Source organism: Syngnathus leptorhynchus, chromosome 12 (assembly GCF_054491065.1).
Source record: "Syngnathus leptorhynchus isolate UIUO chromosome 12, UIUO_Slep, whole genome shotgun sequence".
Taxonomy (NCBI): domain Eukaryota; kingdom Metazoa; phylum Chordata; class Actinopteri; order Syngnathiformes; family Syngnathidae; genus Syngnathus; species Syngnathus leptorhynchus.
Window position 1 is genome coordinate 7,943,739 of NC_141206.1, and position 21,954 is coordinate 7,965,692.

The window sequence follows — 21,954 nt, forward strand, 5'->3', positions numbered from 1 at the left end:
AAATGTCACATGATTCTGAAAACAAATAACATTTTTGCAAAATGTACTCATCGGATTTAAAGATGAAACATATTTTTAAGTCCCTCTTCAATTATTTGTACAGTAGAATATTATTTGGTTAACATTTTCTTATCTGGATCATACTGAGAGTTGATTCTAATACATTTTCTCATTCTTGACTGATTAGATCAATTGTAATAGTTGTAGAATAAACACAACATAAATATGATTATTTTAGTAATTATTATGAATGTTTATATTGGATACAATATAAATATGACTCAATAGATTAGAATTGAATTAACTTGGCATTGTTGTCAAAACAAAATGGCTTAATAATGATAGTCAAGTTGACCATCCATATTTCAACTGGTTTCTTGCTTTGATATTGAACAAAAGCACCATTTTAAAAGCTAACAATGATCTTGTACAGTGTATTTCTTGACCAAAGGTCAGTTGGATCGAACTTTGTTTACTTGAATTGAATCATTACATAAGTACAGATTGAACCGCCTAGTGACAGGAAAACAAGTAAGGCAGGACTTCATGTGATGATTTAGAGGAAATGGGGATGTTGCGGTGAAATGACAGGTGTGTTCTGCCCCAGTCATATAACCATGAGGTCAGTCTTCATTTTCATACTTTTATGTCTTGTTTGATTACAAATGAAAGGCTTTTAGTCGACGGTTTCCTCTTAAGTTTGCTGAATGGAACTTGTGAGTGGATCTTTACATATGTTATGCAAATTGTGTTTTGTTTTAGTTTCAGTTTCATGGTACTTTTTTCATTTCCTGATTCCATCGCCACATATCAGGAGGTAAACACGGTTATGTGATCTTTAGAGCGGTTGACATACGAAGGATACTGAAATGATTAAAAAATACTTTATTACGACAACTGTTTGCAATGACGTCTTTTCCATTTTTATGAGGATTATTACCATGATTGAAAATCTTTAGTGAGCACCAGTTGTTCATTCATACATTACGCAGTGTTCTCCGAATTAATCAGCTCCAAGATGATTTGGATGGTCTTCTCACCTTGACAAAAAAAAAAAAAAAAAAGATTTATATCAATATGGCGAGGACAGCGTTTGGGTTTTACCTTCTAAATTCATGCGTGGGTTCTCTAGCTTCTTCTCTAGCAATGAGTCCAGCAGCTTCCTCAAGTGTTTGAAGATCACGCCGATGCGTACGGGAGCCTACAAAGCAAATGTACAAAATTAAATTAGAATAACAAAACATTAGGCCTTGTTACTAATTTGTCCGTTTTTACTGGGTGACAATCCAAAAGTTCAGCTAGTGGCTATTTAGCATATATTCTAATTTAAGTTTAGACTGGAAAATAGTGAAAATATCTGAACCTGGAAGTGCATCCATCCGTCCAGCGTGATGAGACGTTCCCTGTGCTGAATATCGATGTCCCCTCCAAAGAGCAGCATGGGGAACGGAGATATGAGAGTGGTGTCCCGTAGGTAGATCTTGGTGTACTTCACCTGATGCCAAATGAAACATCTTTATTAATATTAAACCATATCAAAATAACAATCATCAACGTCAGACCTTCTCTTGGTAGAGCAGCCAGCCGTACGTCTGCAGGTTGCGGTTGACGGACGACGGGTGGACCTGGGCTCGACCCTGGGGCGTCTCCGCCGAGCACGCCACTCGCTCCAGCACGTCCACGGAGGTGACGCACAACACCCTCGCCACGCTGTCGTACAGCCCCGCCGTCAGCGCCGCCGCTAACAGCGACGCCGGCGGTTTGGACGGCGCGGGGGTCCGAGGCGGCCGTGATGAGCAGAAGCCCGCCTGCTCCATCATCTTCATCAGCTCCTGCTTCACGTCCTGCGTCGCAAAGATGTTTTTGGTTACGATATTTAGCGACGCCGGTGAGTTTATCGCACTCGTTTTTTTTGTTTTTTTTTACCTCTATAGTGGCAAGGGCGGCACGGTTGAGAAAGTGTTTCCGGCAAAAGGTCATTTCTGCTTTGTATCCTTCCTTTTGGGAATTTTTCCATCTAAACAGTGGGAAAAAAAATTTGTCATCACTTCATTAAGAAATTATTCCACAATTGTAAAATGGATACCCGAGATATGCGTTGTAGATGGTCATGTGGTCAGAGTTGGCCAATGAGAGCGCAGCTTTGGCCAGGTTGGCTTCCTCCTTCCTGTTCATGGGCGTGGAGAAAGGAGACTTCTCCGTGATGGCCGCCGCAATGGTCGCCTGGAAACGTGACGTTCGTTTTTTTTTTAACTCTACCGACGTCAACCGTGTTGAAAGAAGTCAAAACGGCGGTCGTACAATGGGCTCCAGGCAGCCTAAGATGGCGCTGTAGATGAGCATTTTGCCAATCTTGACGTTGACCGGCAGGTTGGCCAGGTGTTGGCCCAGCGGGGTGAGGAGGTGGCGGCCGGGTTGACAGGCGCCGATCTTCCGTAGCAGATTGACGGCGTTCATCACGGACTGAGGCTGCGGGGCGTCCAGGGCGCCGCTTAGGAACTCTTCCGGGGAGCCGTACTCACATTTCTAATCGAGACGAAAAAAAATCAGTCGGGGACATCATGTGATTTAGTTTTTTTTAGCCACCATTTTGTTTTACCATAATATGCAGGCAAAGCTCCTCCAGGGGTACTCGAAGTATCTCTGGAACGGAGTATTCCATAAATGAGTCAAATCTGAGGGGAAAAACACATTTGGACAGAAAATAAATTCCATCATAAAAAGAACATTTATATCTATTTTATAACGTAATCTTCCTCAACTTACCTGTATTTGGGGTAGAGTCTGAAGCAGAAGCCGTTGCGGACGCGTCCTGCTCTGCCCTGCCTCTGGAGGGCGCTGGCCTTGGACACAAACGTCTCCACCAGGGAACTCATCTGGCTGCTTTCGTGGTATCTAAAACACACATCATACACATTGTATTCCAATTGCTGGATTCGGGTACGATGTCCAATCGTACTGGCACAATCGGGAGCGCACGTTTCACTTACTTGTTCTCTTTGGTTTTTCCCGTGTCGATGACAAACACAACGTCGGGAATGGTCACGCCTGTCTCTGCAATGTTGGTGGACAACACAATCTAAAGAAGAAAAAAATAAAAGCATGGTTTGAACTGCTCATTAAAATTCAATGTTATTTACAAGGTGCAGTACCTTCCTGACGCCAACTGGGGGCAACGTGAAAGCCGCAGCCTGCTCTTTCGATGATAGCGTCGAGTGCAGCGCGACAATTCTGTACCTTTACGATACACCCGGGATTTTTGGTGTTAAAAAAACTGTGGCTATGATTTTTCTTCAAACTGCATTTGTGTGTCAACATCACCTGTTCTTATCCTTAAAGCGCTTGTCAGAGGACAGCAGGTCAAACAACTGCTGGATGTGAGCCAGACCAGGAAGAAAGACCAGAACAGCGCCATCTAGTGCTGTGAATTGTGGTGCTTTATCTACACGCAACCCCCCCCCATAAAAACAAATGAAAATTGACATCCATTGATTTTTTTTCCAAAATTATGAAACACTGTTATTTCTATTCTATTATTGAACCAAATTAGGTACCGAGGTAGCTGATGAGCTCCACCAGTAGGTCCATGTTGATCTTGTTGGGGTTCATGTAATGCAGCACCTGGCGAGTCCTGCTGCTGAAGTGGTCCAAGTCGGGACCTAAATCCCAGCACGGCGACGAGTCCCTCACAATCACCTCCTGAGGAACGACCCAAATCGAGATGCACACGTCAGACGCTTTGACTTTTTCAGTAGACAATCTGAGGTAGCGTGACAACTAACAATAGCGGACCTGATGCTGTAATGTCTTTCCGCCTTTTTGTGTGACGGCGACACTGACTTCCTCTTCCTCTTCCAGGACCTTCTGGCAGTACTCCGAGTCCTTCTCCAGGACGTAGCCTGTCTCCTCTACAATGTCCTCTAAATGGAAGACCTAAAAGCAAAACATGATGCGAACTGACACACAAGATAAAGAAGCTAAAATTGGTCCCTCTGATGGACTCTGCTCACCTCCACCGGGAAAGTCCGTCCCGGGATGTTGAGGACGGGGCAGCGGTTGAAGTAGTTTGAGAACTTGTGGCAGTCGGCGGTGGCGCTCATGAGGATCAGCTGCAGGTCTGCCCGCCTGGAGACCACGTCTTTCAGGATGGTGAGCAAGAAGTCGGACTGGACGCTGCGCTCGTGCACCTGTGCAAATTTGCCGTCGGTCGTTTTTTCGTGACAATCGAGAGGATTTGCCTCGGCGTTTGCGTTACTTCGTCCACGATGATGTGGGTCAGATTGCTGAGGTGTCTGTCGTGCTGGAGCTTTCGCAGCAGAACTCCGGTGGTGCAGTATAACAAGCGAGTCCACTCGCCCGACTGGTTCTCCATCCTGATCTGGTAGCCGCACAGCGACGACTGAAGACATCAAAAAAGAATTTTAAGATATAAGTGTAAAAAGAAGCTAACAATCCTAGAAGGCAGAGTTGACCTTTGACCCCGGCCCGTCCTGGCAGCCGAGCTCCTGGCTGACCCTGCAGGCCAGACTCATGGCGGAGATCCGTCGGGGTTGCGTGACGACGATGTTGCAGGGTCGGGCCGCCTCGCCGGCGAGCAGAAGCTCGTCAAGGAGGAACTGCGGGATCTGCGTGCTTTTACCGCTGCCGGTTTCGCCGGCCACTACCACCACACGGTGGCGCTGCAAAGCCTCCAGGACGCGTTGGCGGTGCTGGAAGACGGGAAGCTGCTCTCGGTCCGCCTTGAAGGACACGTTACAAAAATTATTTTTTAGCAGGGGTGGGTGGACTTTCATCTGCATGTCTCACCAGGAGTCTCAGAGCAAGAGGGGACGTCCTGAGGTTCATGAGGAGTCCTCTTGCCGTCCGTAGCGCTTCTTCCTGTTCGCTCCTACCTCCCCTTCCCTCCACATCTCCTTCCCCTTTCTCCACAATATCAAGGGTGGCAAGGCTCTCCCAGGAGTCCTCCGCTTCCTCATCTGCGGCGGGGCTAAGCCAGGTGGGGCTGTCGGATTGAGACTCGAGCCCGTGGTGGTGCTGCTGTTGCTTGAGGCGGGTCAGGAGTCGGGCGATGAACTGGTCTCGGGGCTTGTTGGCGGCGCTGCGCGTCTCTTCCTTTTGCTGCTGCTCGCCGTCCCGCCATTCCAGCCACACGTCCCGGTAGTTTGGGGGAAGGAGCTGGTGCACCGACTAAAGATAACAAGATCAATTAAATGAAGTCCCAATATTCCAATTTGCTTATTTTCAAGCGCTACCTGTCCTTTCACCAAGTTGTAGAGTGCGAGGGTGGCGCCCAAATGCTGAGCCTGCATGCTGTCCTCAGTCAGGATGGTGGGACAAACTTCCAAGACGTCCTCCGTCCTCTGAACGCGTACCCTCAAGTCAATAACAAAAATTTAATGTAACACCATCAACACCGACCAAGATACCCAAAAAAAAAAAAAAAAAAATAATAATCACTTACTTGCACCTCCAGTATCTGCCTGCAGCAACCTTGTGGAAGGCCGGCGGAGGACTCTTGGGAAGATTTTTACGCACCCAGTCGATGAGGAATTGTTTTGGGGACTTCCCTGTCCAACTGCGTGCCGTGTAGTCAAAGTTACGAATGTCCTTTGGCTCGTTCTTCTTCTTTTGTTGCATGGCTGTGAGGCCACCTGTGAAAACATGGTCAGCAGAGCATTTAAATAAAATTAAAAATAATAAATAAATATTACATTTGTGGGTTTGTTGTACCTTTGTCTGCCGGGGCCTCTTTTTCCGCCTTTTCAAACAATTGGAAACCGATTTCATCTTTGTCCCGGTTGCCAGAAGGCGTCATCTTTTCCTTTTGGGGTGCCTCCACCACTTTAATGGCAGGGTTGAATACGGGGTGCGACTCTAGCGGCTTCATTTCTAACACATTTGGGTAAAAATCCAGAAAGTTTATTTGATGAAATCGTTTGTAGTTGAAAAGCACAGCAAAATATTAGGAACCTTGCTGTATGATGCGAATTCTGTCTTGCGCCATCCTCTGGGCCGCTTTGTCTCCTTTGGTTTTGGCAGCCATTGCCATTTCTTTCGCGTCGTATAGCTGAGCGGTCAGGATTAAATATCTGTCGTTCTGGAATCCAAATAGAAGTTGAATTAAAATTAACTACCAGTGACCTCAAAGAATAAATATGATTACAATGATCGTTTTTGCATACCGGATCAAACTTTTGGTCCAATTCCGGGTTGCGTTGCGACATCTTCTCTTCTTCGCCCTCCTCCTCGTCGTCATCGCTGCTCTGCTCGGCGTATCTTAAGATCCAGTCCTTCATGCGTGCGTCATCATCTTTTACGGACGCCTGGAATACAAACGGTTTGGATGACACGACTCCCTTTTGTTTTTACAATTAACTCCACACCTTGCCGGTATCTTTGGAAGGGGGCGTTTTGGGTAGCTCGGGGCTCGGAGTTCGGGGTCGCACAGGAGGTTGGAACCTAGGCCTGCTTCTCTGGCTCTCCTCCTGCATCTGCTGGCTGAATCCTTCGGGCAGCTCCTCTGCAAATTCAACACGTTACACGGAGCAAGACCTCAAATCATATCGTGCAATGTTACCATCTCGAAGGTTCAGACAGAGCCAGTCGAGGGCAGAGTGGAGATCGCCGCCGTAGAGCACGCTGCTCTTCATGGCCTCCTCGATATGTTCCCGCTTGAAGTTGAACTTCTGCAGGGCTGTGTACAGATCCTAAATGTGCAAAAAAAAAGCTGATTGTTATGGGAAAACAGACATTGGTGATTTTTGGTTCATGCAATAAGCCTCACCAAAAGTTTCTTGTTGGTGAGTCTGCCCGACACTGGCCCTTTATCGCCATTCTCCTGCCGGAAGTCATTGATCAGCTTTATGATCTTTTTCTCCAAATCTGCTTGGATGGAAACCTGAAGAGGACACATCCCCCACACGAATTATTAAGAGGTGCATCAGAACACATCAAATGTGTCAATCCCACTTACTTTTAGGATGGATTTGTCCGTCACACCTCCTGTATCCACTTGGGCAGTGTTGGTTAGACTGTAAGTCTTTGGACCTGCAAATGATGCCAAGTTATTTCCATGATAGTGGAGGACCCTGACTTGGGAGTGTTTTTAATATTTACCACTCTCCTGAAACTAAATAAGCTAGCAAAGATATTATGAACCAAACTATGTTTACAGATAAGCTAACAGATGTTTAATATCACCTTTTGGCTTGTTGTCTTTAGCTGTTTTGCTTATCTTGCTGCTCCCCGGTTGCTTCTTCGGCTCGTCCGTCGCACCGTTCCCGACTGTGGGAACGCTAGCCCGGCCTGATGCCGCCGGAGTAGCCGCGGTAACAGCAACCATCGGCGGAATTGATTTCTTCTTCTTACCACCCATTCGGCCATTCACGGTCAAAACTGACCGTTTAAGCGTGCCTAAAAAGATGTTAACGACACCACACTCGCATTCAGGTCGAGAACGTTGTGTAACATTTTTTGAGCCACACGGCTACCGTAGATGACGTATAATGTTCGCGTTGCATTGTGGGAAAGGCGCCTCGCAACAATCATGGCGGACGCATTTGGTGATTTATTCAGCGTGTTTGACGACGAACAGAAGCCCACGACGAGCAAGAACTTGCCGGCCTCGGTCGCTCTACACACACTGTAAAATACCAACTTTGAACTTCTATAATTTATACATGTCCTGCTTTAGTGTTCGCTCTTTTTTTCAAAGACGAGAAGCACTCGTGTCTTGGGAAGCTAGCTTCACGTGTGCTGTAAAGCTCCCATAATGGCTTGGTAGCTAATGTTTGAGACGTTATAATTAGCATTTCATTGCTATGTTGACAAAAGTGTCTCTTGTTCAGGAATGCAGCAGGGTTAAACAATGATACAGATGTTCTCTCGTCTGGCAAGACCAAGAGGGAGTCGCCGGACAGTGATGGAGGAGAGGAACTGGGCATCGGGAAGAAACCTCGCCTCGACACGGTCGTTCCCAATGACCTAAAGTGAGCATATATACACTGATGGTGTTTAATTGACAACGACTCGCCAGTCTGCTGCTATTGCAGGACGTCAAAATGCGAAATGGAATCCCCTAAAGGTGACACTCTTTATGTTGACTGTGATGTGTTTTATTTGACTTTAGTCTTGCAGAATTTATGCCCCAAGTCAAAGTGGAGCCAGTGGAGACGGCGGAGGGCTGCTCACATGAGGCAAGTAATGCAATTCGAGTGGTTTTATTGCCTTGATTGAGATATTGAAAGTTGTTAATTAACAATGATTACTTTCTTTACCTTGACAGGTCGCTCTGCCTGCCAGTGATGAATATAAACCTCTCAGACCTCGAGTTGGAAATGCCGCAAAGGTGTTTTTACGTTTGTTTAAAAACACATTTTCCCTTTGGAGAAAAATGGAAACCAGACAGTAACTGTCAGTTTCTTGTCTTAACAGGAGTACCCATTCATCCTGGATCCCTTCCAGCAGGAGGCCATTTTGTGCCTCGACAACAACCAGTCGGTGCTCGTCTCGGCGCATACCTCGGCCGGCAAGACTGTCTGCGCCGAGTGAGGACCCCCAATTGACTAAAATCATTGATTTTTCTCTGGCGTAGTCTTTTTCAAACATCCTTCTCCTCGTAGGTATGCCATTGCGCTGGCCCTCCGCGAGAAACAGCGTGTCATCTTCACCAGCCCCATCAAAGCGCTGTCCAATCAGAAGTATCGGGAGATGTACGAGGAGTTTCAAGACGTAGGCCTGATGACAGGCGACGTCACCATCAACCCCACCGCCTCTTGCCTCGTCATGACGACAGAGGTGGGTCACACTCGTGACCCATGTGATGCATGTCCCAGGTCAAACTGACTCCTCCCCCCTCCTTTTGCCATGGCAGATCTTGAGAAGCATGCTGTACCGTGGCTCAGAGATCATGAGGGAAGTGGCGTGGGTGGTCTTTGACGAGATTCACTACATGAGAGATGCCGGTGTGTGAAAGGAAAACTAATTGATTAAGTGTGACGTGCAAACTTTGGTTTGACACCTGTCCTTGTTCTATTAGAGCGTGGCGTGGTTTGGGAGGAAACCATCATCCTGCTTCCCGACAACGTGCATTACGTCTTTTTGTCGGCCACCATCCCCAACGCTAGGCAATTTGCCGAGTGGATATGTCACCTTCATAAGCAGGCACGAAACACATTTTGAATTTTTCATCCAGTTTACAGTACAGAGACGCTGTTCTGTCAACTCACAAGGCGCGTTGCCAAATTTTTCGCAGCCTTGCCATGTGGTGTATACAGACTACCGACCGACACCGCTGCAACACTACGTTTTCCCAGCAGGGGGCGACGGACTCCACCTTGTGGTGGATGAGAACGTAAGCGAGCGCTGGCGTTGCTTTTACGTAACTTTTTCTTGAAGGCTCAGTCATAATTACATATTATTTTCATGTATTTCATTGTACTCAATCATTTTCGGTTGCATCAGGGAGACTTCAGGGAAGACAACTTCAATACGGCCATGCAGGTTTTGAGAGACTCTGGGGATTCTGGGAGTGGCAATGCGGGTGGCAAGTGGGACCCCAAAGGACGCAAAGGGGGAACAAAAGGTGACGAGAGCGTCAAAGATGTCAAAATTTGAATCCGGTCGAAACAAATTTGGGCGTCCTCAGGTCCGTCCAGCGTGTTCAAGATCGTGAAGATGATCATGGAGAGGAACTTCCAGCCTGTCATCATTTTCAGCTTCAGCAAGAAGGAATGCGAGGCATATGCTTTGCAGGTGGCCAAACTGGATTTTAACAAGGGTATGCTCCTCTGGGTTCCGCTAAACTAACATGATGATTACGCATCATCCTATCTGATGATGAAATCATACTGTGTTTGAACATCTCACAGGGGGGGGGGGACAAGCACTCGTAAAAGTCCTCACGTGGGAAAATATTTCCCGGCCGAGTCCCTAGACCCTCATTGACCACACTGCCAAAGACGCAATACAATACACCAAAGGAAGCTTTTTCGGTTTTATGATGTTGTGAGAACAAACAAGATTTGCCATGGGAGGGGAAAAAAAATTATGATGCAAGAGGCCTCGCATGATTTTATTTGACTGCCAAATTAACTGGCCAAGCCTACTCCACATCTGATAGTACAGTACATAAAATAATTTCACTTTGTAAAGCTAGTTTGTTTCAAAGGCACCACTATATTATTTTGCTTTCTTTTATGAATTGTAGAAGAGGAGAAGCGTCTAGTGGAGGAAGTGTTCAACAACGCGGTGGACTGCCTGTCAGATGAGGACAAGAAGCTCCCTCAGGTGAGACTCTTTAAAATGGCGGCATCACATCCACGCGATTTTTCAAACCAAATGGTGGCGGTCAGGTGGAGCATGTGCTGCCGCTGTTGAAGAGAGGAATCGGCATCCATCACGGCGGTCTTCTGCCCATTTTGAAGGAGACCATCGAAATCCTCTTCTCGGAAGGCCTGATCAAGGTAACGACATCATCGCACTCATGAAGCGGACGATCGGAACGGGATTGTTTTCACCGTGCTTTCGTCTCGCCATTCCAGGCACTGTTTGCCACCGAGACATTCGCCATGGGTATCAACATGCCGGCGCGCACTGTGCTCTTCACCAGTGCCCGCAAGTTTGATGGCAAGAATCACCGCTTTGTAAGAACACACATTTTTTATATTTCAAAAAATATATAAAAATGTTTCTATTATGTTTTTACTTATCAATTGGTTCATTATAATGACAAAACAAATTGAAAAGAAATGAAACGATGATTACAAATAAATCTGGACTATTGGTCCACTGCTGCTGAAGAACCATAATAAGCAAGCGAAGTGAACGTGAGCTGTGATCCGCTCATCTTAACCCATAAACACAGCAGCCTCATTAAAAAAACTTTATAAGGCCGTGAATGTCTTCTGCGCCACTCCGTGCATACAGAGCCACGTGTTGTTTATCAAAACACACACTCGCGCACACACACACTCCAAGTCAATATGACACAGACACACGCAAGCTAGAAGGGAAAGGAATCGAGATGAGATCTGCCTTCCAAGAAGTTCATCTGGAACATCTGGTGCTGCGAAACGCTGCCAAAGCTCCACGCAGGCACTCGCCTTAACACACACACACATGGTTTTCCATCATGAGCGACCCGTCACATGCCTGACAGAACAAATCACAACAACACGAGGACATTCTTGACCGCCATGCAATTCGAAAAAGAATCCATTATAAGTATCTATTAGACTGTAAAGTAGTTTGGTTATTCTTTTTTTTTTTTTCCTAGCGTGTAGTTCATGTTATTGCGCAATATCAACAAACCGACCAAGAAAAACTTCTCCTCACATTTTTGTGTGGGTTGTCTGTGTCGATGTTGTCTGCAGATCACCTCGGGCGAGTACATCCAGATGTCAGGCCGTGCAGGCAGGAGAGGAATGGATGACAGAGGCATTGTTATATTCATGGCGGATGAGAAGATGAGTCCGTCCGTGGGCAAACAGCTCCTCAAGGTAATTAAATTAAAAAAACAAGTTTGTTCAAATCTTTATCAAACATCAGGTGCAATAGTTGACATAACCGGTGATGTCACACAGGGCTCGGCAGACCCACTGAACAGCGCCTTCCACCTGACGTACAACATGGTGCTCAACCTGCTGCGTGTGGAGGAGATCAACCCCGAGTACATGCTGGAGAAATCCTTCTACCAGTTCCAGCACTACCGAGCGCTCCCCGGCGTCGTCGAGAGTAAGCCTCGTCGGCCTCTTCTGTTAAAATGCAGAAAGACTCGACCGCTGTTTCCCCCCGCGTAGGAATTAAGAAGCTGGAGACGGAGTACCACGCCATCAGGATCCCCAACGAGGAAAGCGTGGTCACCTACTTCAAGATCCGACAGCAGCTGGCCAAACTGGGGAAGGAAATCCAGGAGTTCATCCACAAGCCCAAATACTGCTTGCCCTTCCTGCAACCCGGGCGCCTCGTCAAGGTGTCAAATCGTCTCGCTTGCTCAATACGGGTTTCGAACTCTCTCTTACCCTCTCCGTCGCTCTCTCACAGGTGAAAAATGAAGACTTAGACTTTGGCTGGGGCGTGGTGGTCAACTTCTCCAAGAAGGCAAACGTGAAGGTGAGGCCTCAATTTTTTCTTTTTTTTAGTCGTGGCGTTCCCAAAGAAAGCCGCTCACACGTCTTCCCCCGGGGCACGCAGATCAGCACAGACGCCGAGCCGCTCTTTGTGGCCGAGGTGTTGCTGCACTGCAGCAAGGAGAGCGTCAAGGAGGCGGCCACCGAAGCGGCCAAACCCGCCGCGCCGGGTACGACCGGAGAGATGCAGGTATCAAATGAGGATTTTTACATATTCTGATTTGACTGGCTAATTGAGCTTCAGTTCCTAAAAAAAGAGCCATGGATACATCTGCATCATGGTTCCTCTTCCAAAATGGTTCCACGTCAGAATTTTTGCTCTGCTCCTGTATCGATTTGCTGTTGACGTGACCGTGTTGACCTTCACGGTTGGCTGGCAGCCGTGAAATCCATTAGGCACCTCCGTCACCGCACCGCATAACCTCGTTACCACCGACGTTCCAATTGATTAAAAACGGAATTAATCACGGCCAAATGGATTGCAGGTGGTCCCCGTGATGCTTCACTTGCTGACCGCCATCAGCTCTGTTCGTCTTTACATCCCCAAAGACTTGAGACCCTTGGACAACCGCCAGCTCTTGCTCAAGTCCATCCAGGTATCAGTACCTCCACAGAATTTATAAGTCAGGGATAGAAATCTGATCACGCCCGTGTTTGTTTTTTTGTTTTTTTACATTTGAAACGCAGGAAGTGCAAAAGCGCTTCCCAGACGGCATCCCCGTCCTGGACCCCGTGGACGACATGGGCATCAAAGACGCCGGGCTGAAGAAGGTGATCCAAAAGGTGGAGGCCTTCGAGCACCGAATGTACTCGCACCCGCTGCACAGCGACCCCAACCTGGAGGCCGTCTACTCGCTCTGTGAAAAGAAAGCTCTGGTGAAGCGAAAAAGTTTTTTTCTCCACCGCATATCATAAAAATCATCCCCAGATTGCGAACGCTGAAATTTTCCTTCCCAATGTGAAAGGAGTTCGTAAATGAACTTCGTGAGTCGCTTGAAGAATAACAAAACATTTGTTTTCGTTCAGATCGCGGGTGACATACGCACGGCCAAGCGCGAGCTGAAGAAAGCTCGCACCGTGCTGCAGATGGACAAGCTCAAATGCCGGAAACGAGTGCTACGACGCCTCGGCTTCGCCAGCCCTTCCGACGTCATCGAAGTGAAGGGACGCGTGGCCTGCGAGATCAGCAGGTTGGAACCCGGCCGTCATTTTCAAAAGAACTTTGACCGCGCTAGCTTAAAATGGAGTCAATGTTCTGAATTATTTTTTTGGGGTGTCCAGCGCTGACGAGCTTCTGCTGACAGAGATGGTGTTCAACGGCCTCTTCAACGACCTGACGGTGGAACAAGCCACCGCGCTGCTCTCCTGCTTCGTCTTCCAGGAAAACGTACGCAAAAACTTTCTTTCTTAAATAGTAACCGCATGAATTCATTCAAAGTGAAATGTTGCTGAATGTCTTTCAGTGCACTTAATCCTTTTTGATTTGATTTATTCATTTTTGTCGCAGGCCAGCGAGATGCCCAAACTGACCGAGCAACTGGCAGCTCCCCTCAGACAAATGCAGGTACGAGATCCCATCGCGGATCGAGCCCCGCCGCCGAGGTGACGAGCGGCTCGCTTGACAACTTTGTTCTCGCGGCGCAACTCAGGAGTGCGCCAAACGCATCGCTAAGGTGTCGGCCGACGCCAAGCTGGATGTGGACGAGGACTCCTACCTAAGCTCGTTCAAGCCTCACCTCATGGACGTGGTCTTTGCGTGGGCCAACGGCTCCAGCTTTGCACAGATCTGCAAGATGACCGACGTTTTCGAAGGCAAGGCTTGGCCCCATTGGGCTAAAATACTGACATGTGCTGCTTGTTGTGTGTTGCTGGGTTTTTTTTGTGTGTGGTTTTTGATTTTTGTGTTCTTTTGCTGTGTGTCTCATTTAGGAAGCATCATCCGCTGCATGCGGCGTCTGGAAGAAGTGCTACGGCAAATGTGCTCGGCCGCCAAAGCCATCGGCAACACGGAGCTTGAGAACAAGTTTGCAGAAGGTAAAGTAGACAAAAGTATTGGGACAGGTGGACGAGGGCTATCCGATGACTTGACATAATAGAGTTTTGTATATGTATGTATTTCCCCCCCCATACCCTCAATTTCCAAAAGAGGCATTGATTTAAAGGCAGAATTATTTAATCATTTGATAAATACCTCTATGTACCCCACAATGTGATTTATTTTGCCGGCGGTTATCAGATATTATTTGATTACATAAGTAAATTTTTATTGGCAGTTGCATAAGCAGTGATGACATAAAGGTAATAAAAGTGAATCAGATTTTGTTTGTCTCCTTGCAGGAATCACAAAGATTAAGAGGGACATTGTGTTTGCTGCCAGCCTCTATTTGTAATCGCAATTCTTCAGCAGCTTCATGGCATCCTTTTTACCACCAATGGATCCATTTGATCTCCCGGTAACCCCTGATCCAATACCATTGATTTCAAATTGATGATAATAAGATGACACATCTTCACATCATATTTCCTTTTCCAATACACAATATGGCTTTATTTGTCCTGCTCTTGTTTTAGACACTTGTACATATTTGACGTTTCTTTTTTTTAATTGTTTTTTTTTTTTTAAATAAATGTCTGTGTGGTTGACATACAGATGACACAAGCGTACTTAAGTGGGTTTAGTTTTTTTTTTTTTTTTTTTTTTCTTTCTTCCTCCTCTCCAGGGCTTAAGTTGTCAGCGTTGTTTATGGGATGCAGCAGCAGCGGCAGCAGCATTAGTTTATCAGTCACATGGAGGCATCACAGGAAAAAAGTGCCACATTCGCAGTAGTTGTTTATAACCTCAACATGAACCTCAGTGGGAGATTTTAAGCAGATTGCCTCCCAGTAAAGAAATGCACAAAGCAAGCTTACATTCACAGGTTTAAACACAGTAGTGGTCTCCACCCCTCCTCACTGCCCTCTATTCCCTCCTCCCTCCTTTCCCCGGTGGGTGCATGCAGTACAATCTTCCCACCGGTATTTTATCAGGAGATAAAATGGCGTCCTTCCTCGGCAGGCTTCGCTCGAAGCATATTTAAAAGACAACATTTGAATAAAATAAAATTAAATAGAAGGCTTGAGATGCATCCACTCGACATGCAGGCGATTGAAGTTTCAGTTTGGGCTTTCGAAGTGGTTTCCATTAGTGGGGGTCTCCTGGAGGCTGGTGTGGGGGATGTCGACCTCCTTGCGGATCTCCCGGCGGGGCTGCTTGAAAAAGTCGGACACGAAAAACACCTGCGGGGATACAGAAATGCAAAATGTAGGCTTTGTTTACACAAATTTGCTGGAGAAACTCACCACTAGGATTGCCATGAGCGCCCCCTGTAGGAGCCCGGTGAGCACGTCGCTCCAGTGATGCTTGTAGTCAGACACACGTGACAACCCCGTGTAAACGGAGGCGGCAATCAGGAAAAACTGGATAGTGGGCCTCAACAGGCGAGCCCACTCTGCACGCATACGGGCCTGCAGGTACAGCTGACATGACGCATCGGGGGAAAAAAACATTCACAATAGTTAGACAAGGAAGTTGGAATATAACGTATGTTTAGTCATGTTTCCTCATCACCACACAAGCTCATCAAGTAGTTCCTGTTTTCAGTAGACGTGTGTAGTGTTTTTTTTGGGTGAATACTTACCGCCAGAAACAGCATGCAGTACATAGAGAAGGAAGAGTGGCCGGAATAGAAAGACAACCTGTGATGGAGAGATAAAACATTGACATTCAAATTGGGCAATCCGTAATTGAGTACGACATTCAGACATTGCAGCAGACTTTAAATCTCCATTATTTTCTTCATGTTTGACATTTTATAAAAGATTGTACTGTACGGACTCTCTCCCCCCCCCCCCCCCCCTCTCCCGGGGCAGTTCGAAAGGAGGCACAGGAGGAGTCCTGTTGCAGTAAGACGATCCCTGGCCCTGCTTCCAGGCTTAGCGCCGTTTTACAATCAGCTGATGCTTTGACGCATAAAACCTATTATTCAGTGAGGAGGGTGGGTGGGGAGGAAGCTTGGCTCCTTCAAGTACAAACAGTCAGGCGGCCACGCCCTGGAAATGTGGGAAAGGTCCAGGAAGGGATGCTTTGTGTTGACGCGTAGCCCCCCCGCCCCCTGCCCCCCCCCCTTTTTTTTCTTCAATATAGCTGCGGTCGATATTAAAGAGAAGGGAAGCAACGTGGAATTGCTTTGGAAAGAGAAGCTGCACATCCTCTTGCCAGGGAGCGCTTCCTGCTGCTCATTGCTGATAAAAACACAAACGCGCATACTCGCGTTTCCCCCCCCCAAAGGTCACATTTAACCACTTGACTCAATCTATTTAGGTTAACGTAGGACGAATATATCAACGGGAGTGCTACCGTGCCCAACCAAGTCTGTTGTACTTCATGTCAATTGCGAGAGGCAATTGTTATTGTACTTATTTTAGACACAGTTTTTGTGGATAGTTCTAAATTTTGGCATTGAATTAAACAGCGGCCTACATTCAAAGTGATTCTTTTTTTTTTATTGCCTGCAGATTTTTTTAAATAATTTTAAGCATTTCTTTGTAATTGGTCTTGTTAGAAATATTTTTAAATTCAATTTTTTTTTGGGTGGAAATTTTTTGGGATAAAAATAAAAAAATAAATAAAAAAAGGGGTGAGTTGAATTTTAAGCATTTATTTAATATTTTTCTCATACTGTGATTTATTTATACATTTAATTGCTCACCTGCCCTCATTGACCATGGTGGGATTTCCGGTGCAGGCAAAATTCTCCACGTAGACGCCCACAGAACAATTCCAGTTGGGCTTGCACACGTCCAGGAAGTGCGGCCGGAGACGGCCGATGGAATACTTGGCGATGTCGGTGAGCGACTGGCTCATGGCGGCGCCGAACAGGAAGGTGCCCACCGCCTTGTAGACGCGCGCCACGTAGCTGCCGTACGACGACTTGGACTGCAGCCGCTTGAGGTACACGCAAAGGCACTCGCCGAATATCATCTGTCAAAACAGAGCAAAAAAAGGCACAATTATTAAAAACCTTTAAATCTTTTAAATTAAATTGTTCATTATGATCATGAGGGATTGTTGATGTATTTCTGGTTTAAATTATTGATAGAGGCAATTATAGTATATTCTAATCATTGGAATTTGAAGGGTTACATTTTTGGGGAAATAAACTAAACTACTAATCTAAAACAATTTACAAATAACCTGAAAGGTTTTAAACAAGGCCTGAGGGTTAACTAACTGAGAGGATGTCCACTTAAAGTTGGAAGCCGTGCTCATGGCTAGTGTTTTTATAATTGTGTAGTTGGAGACGTTTTTGTTTTTTTGATTTTAAATCAAAATTTTACTTTTTAATCCTCAATTTCAAACCATTTTATACACCGTTTTTGTTTGCTGCTTCAACTTCCAAAACAGCCCATTTAGTAGGCAGTTAACTCTTTTAGCCTGACTTGACCAAGACCGGTTGCTACTGATTAAAATAATCCAATGAATCGATTTGTATCCACTTAACTTATTTATATCCTCATTGGTAATGAGGTTTAATGGATTCCAGACAAAAAATAATTTGACAAATACCGTTCTAGCTCAAAAGGCCTCGTAATATAAATAACAGTATTTGTTTAGTAATATTAGTCCGGCGTCATTCCAATGTTAGTTCTCGAAAAGATTAGCCGTTTGTAAACATGCCGTTAGCAGGGAAAAAGTTAGTTCACTGACAGCGCCACATTTACTCCTTCAAAATATGTAACTATATTTAAAAATAAAAAGCCTTTTGCTCAGAGCGAAGTTGCTAATTTTGATAATATTGGTGTACTGGGAACCATATGTACCAGTGTTTTGTTTTTTTTAATCGAATTATGCAGACCCCAATTTGAAAACCACTGCTTTAAGATGTAACTAAAGAAATGTAATGAAACAGCAATTCAAGATTACCACAAAAAAATATATATATAGCGGGGATGCACTTACAGTGAGTATTGTGAGAGGAATCATGACACCTCCTAACAACTGATAGGATATGGTGTCCTCTTTAAGCGGGTACTTGATTGACTCATCGTTACAGAAAAAGCCTCGGCGGAATGGTTTGTGTTGCGCAGTGAGTATTGCAAACGGGAGTCCAACTAGCAGAGAAGCAATGAGAGAGAGAAAGAGAAAAACAAATGACAGGTTATTCGATTAGCTCTACCCATAATGCAACGCTGTAGTTGCGTCTTCCAGGAGATGAGGCCGCCGCAGCAGCATCCTGGCCGAATGCCTTGAGAAGTTGCTGATGTTAGTCATTAATGTTAAGAGAAGGAAGTCGTTAGATGGTAGCAACGCTTCCTGCAACTCCATTCATGTCGGACAAACCGTAAGATTTTTTTCTTCGAAAGTGTGACGGATCACGTGGGCTTCCCGTGAGATGAAAAAAAAGACATATGGAACAGTGTCAGGAAGCTTCCGCGGCCATTCCAAAAAGAACATTCCGGATATTCCATGGGATGATTAAGAGCAGTGACTCATGTGAAGAAAAAGATTCCTGACAATCCAACGCAAGCTGGAGCCAGAAAAAAAAAAAAAACCACACGGGGCTTTTTAAGATGTTTTCGAGGTGTCGTTTATTGACAAACACGTCCTCGAGATGTTGCTACCAAATTGGGAGCAGGCAAACTAGACAGAACACGATGCATTGTGAAAATTGTGAGTTTTTTTTGGTCACAGGTTGTGGGCCGAGCTTGGCGGTAAAGGTTGGTGATTCGCCAGGAAATGCGAGCGTTACAAATATTAACATCCAGCAGGCACCAGTGAGTCTGGTCGAAATGAAGTCTGGCCTGCATGCGAATACTCAACTATTTGGCCATTTTAGTTTTAAAGTGCTGTCTTGGAAAAAATGGTGTTGTTAGTCCAGCTTGATCTATTATTTAAATTGCCGATCGTACATTGTAGTATCTGTGACTTTGAATGTGTGTGGCTTTAAAAGGCGGAGACTTGTCTAGTGAGTGATGTGGGAGTCACCGAATAAGCGTAGGTTAGCGGCTAACCGTTAGCCTGTTTGCGACTGAATAAGAAGCTAAGCAATGGAAATTACAGGTGGTTGGCCATTTTGGTTTGTCTGTAATTTTCGGACCTTTTTTTTTTAAAGTTATTAAGTGGACATCCTCGTCATCTAGGGGTCAGTAAGATCTGGATAGCGTCATAGGCGGAATGAGCGAAAAGCCGCATGCACTTGTTAGGTTGGCGGCGTCCCTGCTCGATGCGGCCAGCTACTTACGCAGCTAATGGGCAGCGAGAAGCCCACCGTGTAGAGCACGGTGGAGGTGACGGTGCTGTGGTGGAAAGGGTACTTGATGCTGTCGTCGCTACAGAAAAAGCCCCTCTGGTAGGGACGGATCTTACCCAGGTTGAAGGCCGCCAGGGGCAGGCCTCCTGTGGAAGGACAACATGGTCAAACGGAAGGAAAATGCGGAACAATACGTGGAACAACCACTATCGCTCGTTAGCTCATTATCAGGAATAAACCAGATAACACTGCAAGAATAAAATTTCACCCCAAAATAAATAACGGCCAATTAAACTCACGAATTAAACCACCATTGGATTAGCAGTTTATTGTGGTCAACGTGTTTGTCAAAGGGGCAAAGTGTTCAAATTTGAAAACACCGTGTCAGTGTTTATTACACACGGGGAAAAGATTAATTGTATTTCTAGGCCAAATCAACCTTTACAATATGTGACATAATAAGAGTGATAAGCTTGTTAACTCAGCCCTCCCGGTTTGATAAAAGACCAGCAAGAAAGCTTCTTATGCAAGCAAGTCCAAAGTCCCAGTGGAAACGCTGCACTGATTTCTCGCCATCTTTGGCTGGCCTCAATTCAACTTAACTGAGGAAAGGCATTCTCTGCCGAATAAAAGAAGCGCATGACCCATTGGAAGACGGTGCTTTCAGCTGTTGGCGTTTGACTGGACGTGGCAGCTGAAATGCCAGGGAAGTTAAGAAGCAGGGTGTGTGTGTGTGTGTGTGTGTGTGTGTAGCAGATGTTTGGTAGAGTTTGCGACATGAGTCAGTCACAATAAAAAGCTTTTCGGAGATCCATTACAAAGATAGCATGAGTCACCATTTGGATGAATCAATCAATCAATCAACCAATCATTGCAAGCCAGCACAGCCCCATTAATCACATCACGTACGTACTGTATATATAAAATAAAAATCACTGATTCATTCTAGCTTAGCCAAGGGACAGTGCATGACAACAATCAATTCTGGGGAGGTGGTGCTCAATTTCAACTGGTTTTGTTTTAAGGAACTATATTTTCATGAAAAAAAAATGATGCTTCATGTTTGAGGAGTATGTACAGCAGTTTATAAAGCTGCAGTTGATTAAGTGCTCCATGAATAAAATTTAATTGTACAATGACAGGAAGAAAAAAAAGTCAGAATAAAACCAAAATAAAGATGTGATTTGTTGGAATATTTTGTGGAAAAAAGTATTAATATTCTTGCAAAAAATTTGTTTATTATTTTAATATAATATTACAGAAGTTATAATTGATCATTTCAAGAAAAAAGTATCAGTAAGGATTTTGACGAAAACAAAATTGCAGTATTATCAAAATAAGAACATTTGATATGAATAATATTATATCACCAAAAAATAATATTAGAAAAAAAAGATCACGTTACGACATTTGTAATATATCACAAGATTAAAGTTGAAATGTGTAATATCATAGGAAGAAAGTTGACATTTCACAGGAATAAGGTGAGAAAAAAGTCATGATTTCAAATTGTCTTATGTTTTTTTCTTCTCTAAATAATATGACTTTACTGATGTAAATAAAAAAAATAAAAAAAAACGTCAGTTGGAGTGACTTTGCAGTCGAGACGTTTGCATACAATGCAAACCAGCCTTACCACGATTGTTATTGCGATTTTTTTTAATCGTCCCATCCGATTAGATCGAAACACAAATCCACTTAATTGGACCGAGAGAAGCATATACATACCTAAAACAAGACAGACGAGGTCGAGAACGACGAAGGGGATTCCTCTTGTCTCGAACATGTTGACTCCTGCCCGTCTTTCTCTCGCTCTCGCTTCAGTCCGTGTTGTGGATCGCCCACAGCAAGTAATAAAAGTGGGATGGATGCTCCTCCTCGTCCGCCGAGTAAATTAATTAAGGATGGATGAGGTATTTTAGTATTAAAAAAAAAAAAACACCAGACAGATGACCAGCTAACACCTCCAAGGGGTTAACAACAAGCTCGGTACACAGAGTGAATTACTACTACGACTACGACGATTATATTCCACCTCACACGCCCGATTTCCTCTCATCATGACCGCAAAGCAAGGCGTGGACTCCTTCGGAAACGGAACAAGCTAACCTCCAAACGTAACACCGAGGAGCGAGGTGGACACCTGCCCAGGGGTGCCTGTCTCGCTTTGGGGTTTACTGATGGGTGGAGTCGGTAGTCAGGCCTGAGCTCTAGGGGCGGAGTCCACACAATGTTGCGTTCACGGACGTGGGACGTCAGGTGACTGAGTCAAATAGTTGTCACGGCTCGCCCCGTTTAATTTAAATAAAATCCTATTTGGTGTAGTTTTGTACTCATGGTGATTTAATTGGTGTTTGAAGTCTACAACTGGAACGGATGTCTGAATATGAATACGATTTCAATTGGTGAAATTATGTAGTTTGTCGTCTTTGAACACAACAGGAATTGAGGTCACTCCCCCCCAGTTTTTTAGTCATTGTCGCCACCTAGTGTTTACGTTCTAGTATTACAACAACAATATGCATTTTCACCGGTTT

General features: G+C 45.3%; 3 protein-coding genes and 1 long non-coding RNA gene across 6 annotated transcripts; 2 read left to right on the top strand and 2 right to left on the bottom strand.

Moving 5' to 3' along the window:
- The first annotated feature begins 474 nt into the window (after positions 1–474).
- On the top strand, positions 475–5,705 carry LOC147048227 (uncharacterized). The gene is made up of 5 exons (XR_015067742.1): positions 475–622; positions 1,576–1,888; positions 2,782–2,891; positions 3,144–3,765; positions 3,859–5,705. It is a non-coding gene; the product is annotated as an uncharacterized LOC147048227 (long non-coding RNA).
- dhx29 (DEAH (Asp-Glu-Ala-His) box polypeptide 29) lies at positions 879–7,524 on the bottom strand. The gene is made up of 28 exons (XM_085926077.1): positions 7,201–7,524; positions 6,974–7,047; positions 6,785–6,898; positions 6,578–6,707; positions 6,384–6,520; positions 6,183–6,323; positions 5,971–6,097; positions 5,731–5,889; positions 5,462–5,651; positions 5,253–5,373; positions 4,807–5,187; positions 4,473–4,739; positions 4,256–4,399; positions 4,011–4,187; positions 3,793–3,933; positions 3,555–3,699; positions 3,322–3,442; positions 3,153–3,237; positions 2,991–3,079; positions 2,767–2,895; positions 2,600–2,675; positions 2,302–2,526; positions 2,087–2,223; positions 1,927–2,017; positions 1,563–1,844; positions 1,364–1,495; positions 1,105–1,201; positions 879–1,040 (listed from the first exon to the last, which is right to left on the bottom strand). The coding sequence occupies exons 1-28, from the start codon at positions 7,373–7,375 to the stop codon at positions 985–987; spliced, it is 4,143 nt and encodes a 1,380-aa protein (XP_085782203.1). The 5' UTR covers positions 7,376–7,524; the 3' UTR covers positions 879–984.
- mtrex (Mtr4 exosome RNA helicase) lies at positions 7,477–17,058 on the top strand. Of its 2 annotated transcripts, XR_015067741.1 has the most exons (28): positions 7,477–7,644; positions 7,848–7,988; positions 8,129–8,195; positions 8,285–8,347; positions 8,434–8,546; positions 8,622–8,796; positions 8,873–8,963; positions 9,038–9,162; positions 9,254–9,352; positions 9,463–9,583; positions 9,647–9,778; positions 10,208–10,287; positions 10,353–10,463; positions 10,542–10,643; positions 11,373–11,498; positions 11,583–11,733; positions 11,799–11,971; positions 12,043–12,111; positions 12,193–12,318; positions 12,614–12,724; positions 12,816–13,004; positions 13,155–13,318; positions 13,410–13,515; positions 13,636–13,692; positions 13,778–13,940; positions 14,058–14,162; positions 14,466–14,581; positions 16,913–17,058. XR_015067741.1 is itself a non-coding variant. In XM_085926078.1 (27 exons), the coding sequence occupies exons 1-27, from the start codon at positions 7,496–7,498 to the stop codon at positions 14,516–14,518; spliced, it is 3,162 nt and encodes a 1,053-aa protein (XP_085782204.1). In that variant the 5' UTR covers positions 7,477–7,495; the 3' UTR covers positions 14,519–14,836. The 2 variants fall into 2 exon arrangements, 1 of the variants encoding a protein (XP_085782204.1); XM_085926078.1 differs by lacking the exon at positions 16,913–17,058 and having other exon boundaries at positions 14,466–14,836.
- plpp1a (phospholipid phosphatase 1a) lies at positions 14,276–21,589 on the bottom strand. 2 transcript variants are annotated; one of them, XM_085926089.1, is made up of 6 exons: positions 21,146–21,589; positions 18,127–18,278; positions 16,877–17,148; positions 15,806–15,863; positions 15,468–15,644; positions 14,276–15,404 (listed from the first exon to the last, which is right to left on the bottom strand). In XM_085926089.1, the coding sequence occupies exons 1-6, from the start codon at positions 21,201–21,203 to the stop codon at positions 15,282–15,284; spliced, it is 840 nt and encodes a 279-aa protein (XP_085782215.1). In that variant the 5' UTR covers positions 21,204–21,589; the 3' UTR covers positions 14,276–15,281. The 2 variants fall into 2 exon arrangements, with proteins under 2 accessions (XP_085782215.1, XP_085782214.1); XM_085926088.1 differs by lacking the exon at positions 18,127–18,278 and adding an exon at positions 19,409–19,563.
- Between the last annotated feature and the right edge of the window lie 365 nt (positions 21,590–21,954).

Bases quoted from the DNA above. Each gene is read 5' to 3' on its own strand.
- plpp1a (XM_085926088.1), bottom strand. From the start codon at position 21,203: ATGTTCGAGACAAGAGGAATCCCCTTCGTCGTTCTCGACCTCGTCTGT. The intron at 15,645-15,805 runs GTAAGTATTCAC...GCGTCATGTCAG, and splicing joins ACTGCATGCTGTTTCTGGCG to CTGTACCTGCAGGCCCGTAT. The intron at 15,405-15,467 runs GTGAGTTTCTCC...GTATCCCCGCAG, and splicing joins CGCTCATGGCAATCCTAGTG to GTGTTTTTCGTGTCCGACTT.
- dhx29 (XM_085926077.1), bottom strand. From the start codon at position 7,375: ATGGGTGGTAAGAAGAAGAAATCAATTCCGCCGATGGTTGCTGTTACC. The intron at 7,048-7,200 runs GTGATATTAAAC...CATCATTTGCAG, and splicing joins TAAAGACAACAAGCCAAAAG to GTCCAAAGACTTACAGTCTA. The intron at 4,400-4,472 runs GTCAACTCTGCC...TGATGTCTTCAG, and splicing joins AGGACGGGCCGGGGTCAAAG to TCGTCGCTGTGCGGCTACCA.
- mtrex (XM_085926078.1), top strand. From the start codon at position 7,496: ATGACGTATAATGTTCGCGTTGCATTGTGGGAAAGGCGCCTCGCAACA. The intron at 10,288-10,352 runs GTGAGACTCTTT...GGTGGCGGTCAG, and splicing joins AGGACAAGAAGCTCCCTCAG to GTGGAGCATGTGCTGCCGCT. The intron at 11,734-11,798 runs GTAAGCCTCGTC...CCCCCCGCGTAG, and splicing joins GCTCCCCGGCGTCGTCGAGA to GAATTAAGAAGCTGGAGACG.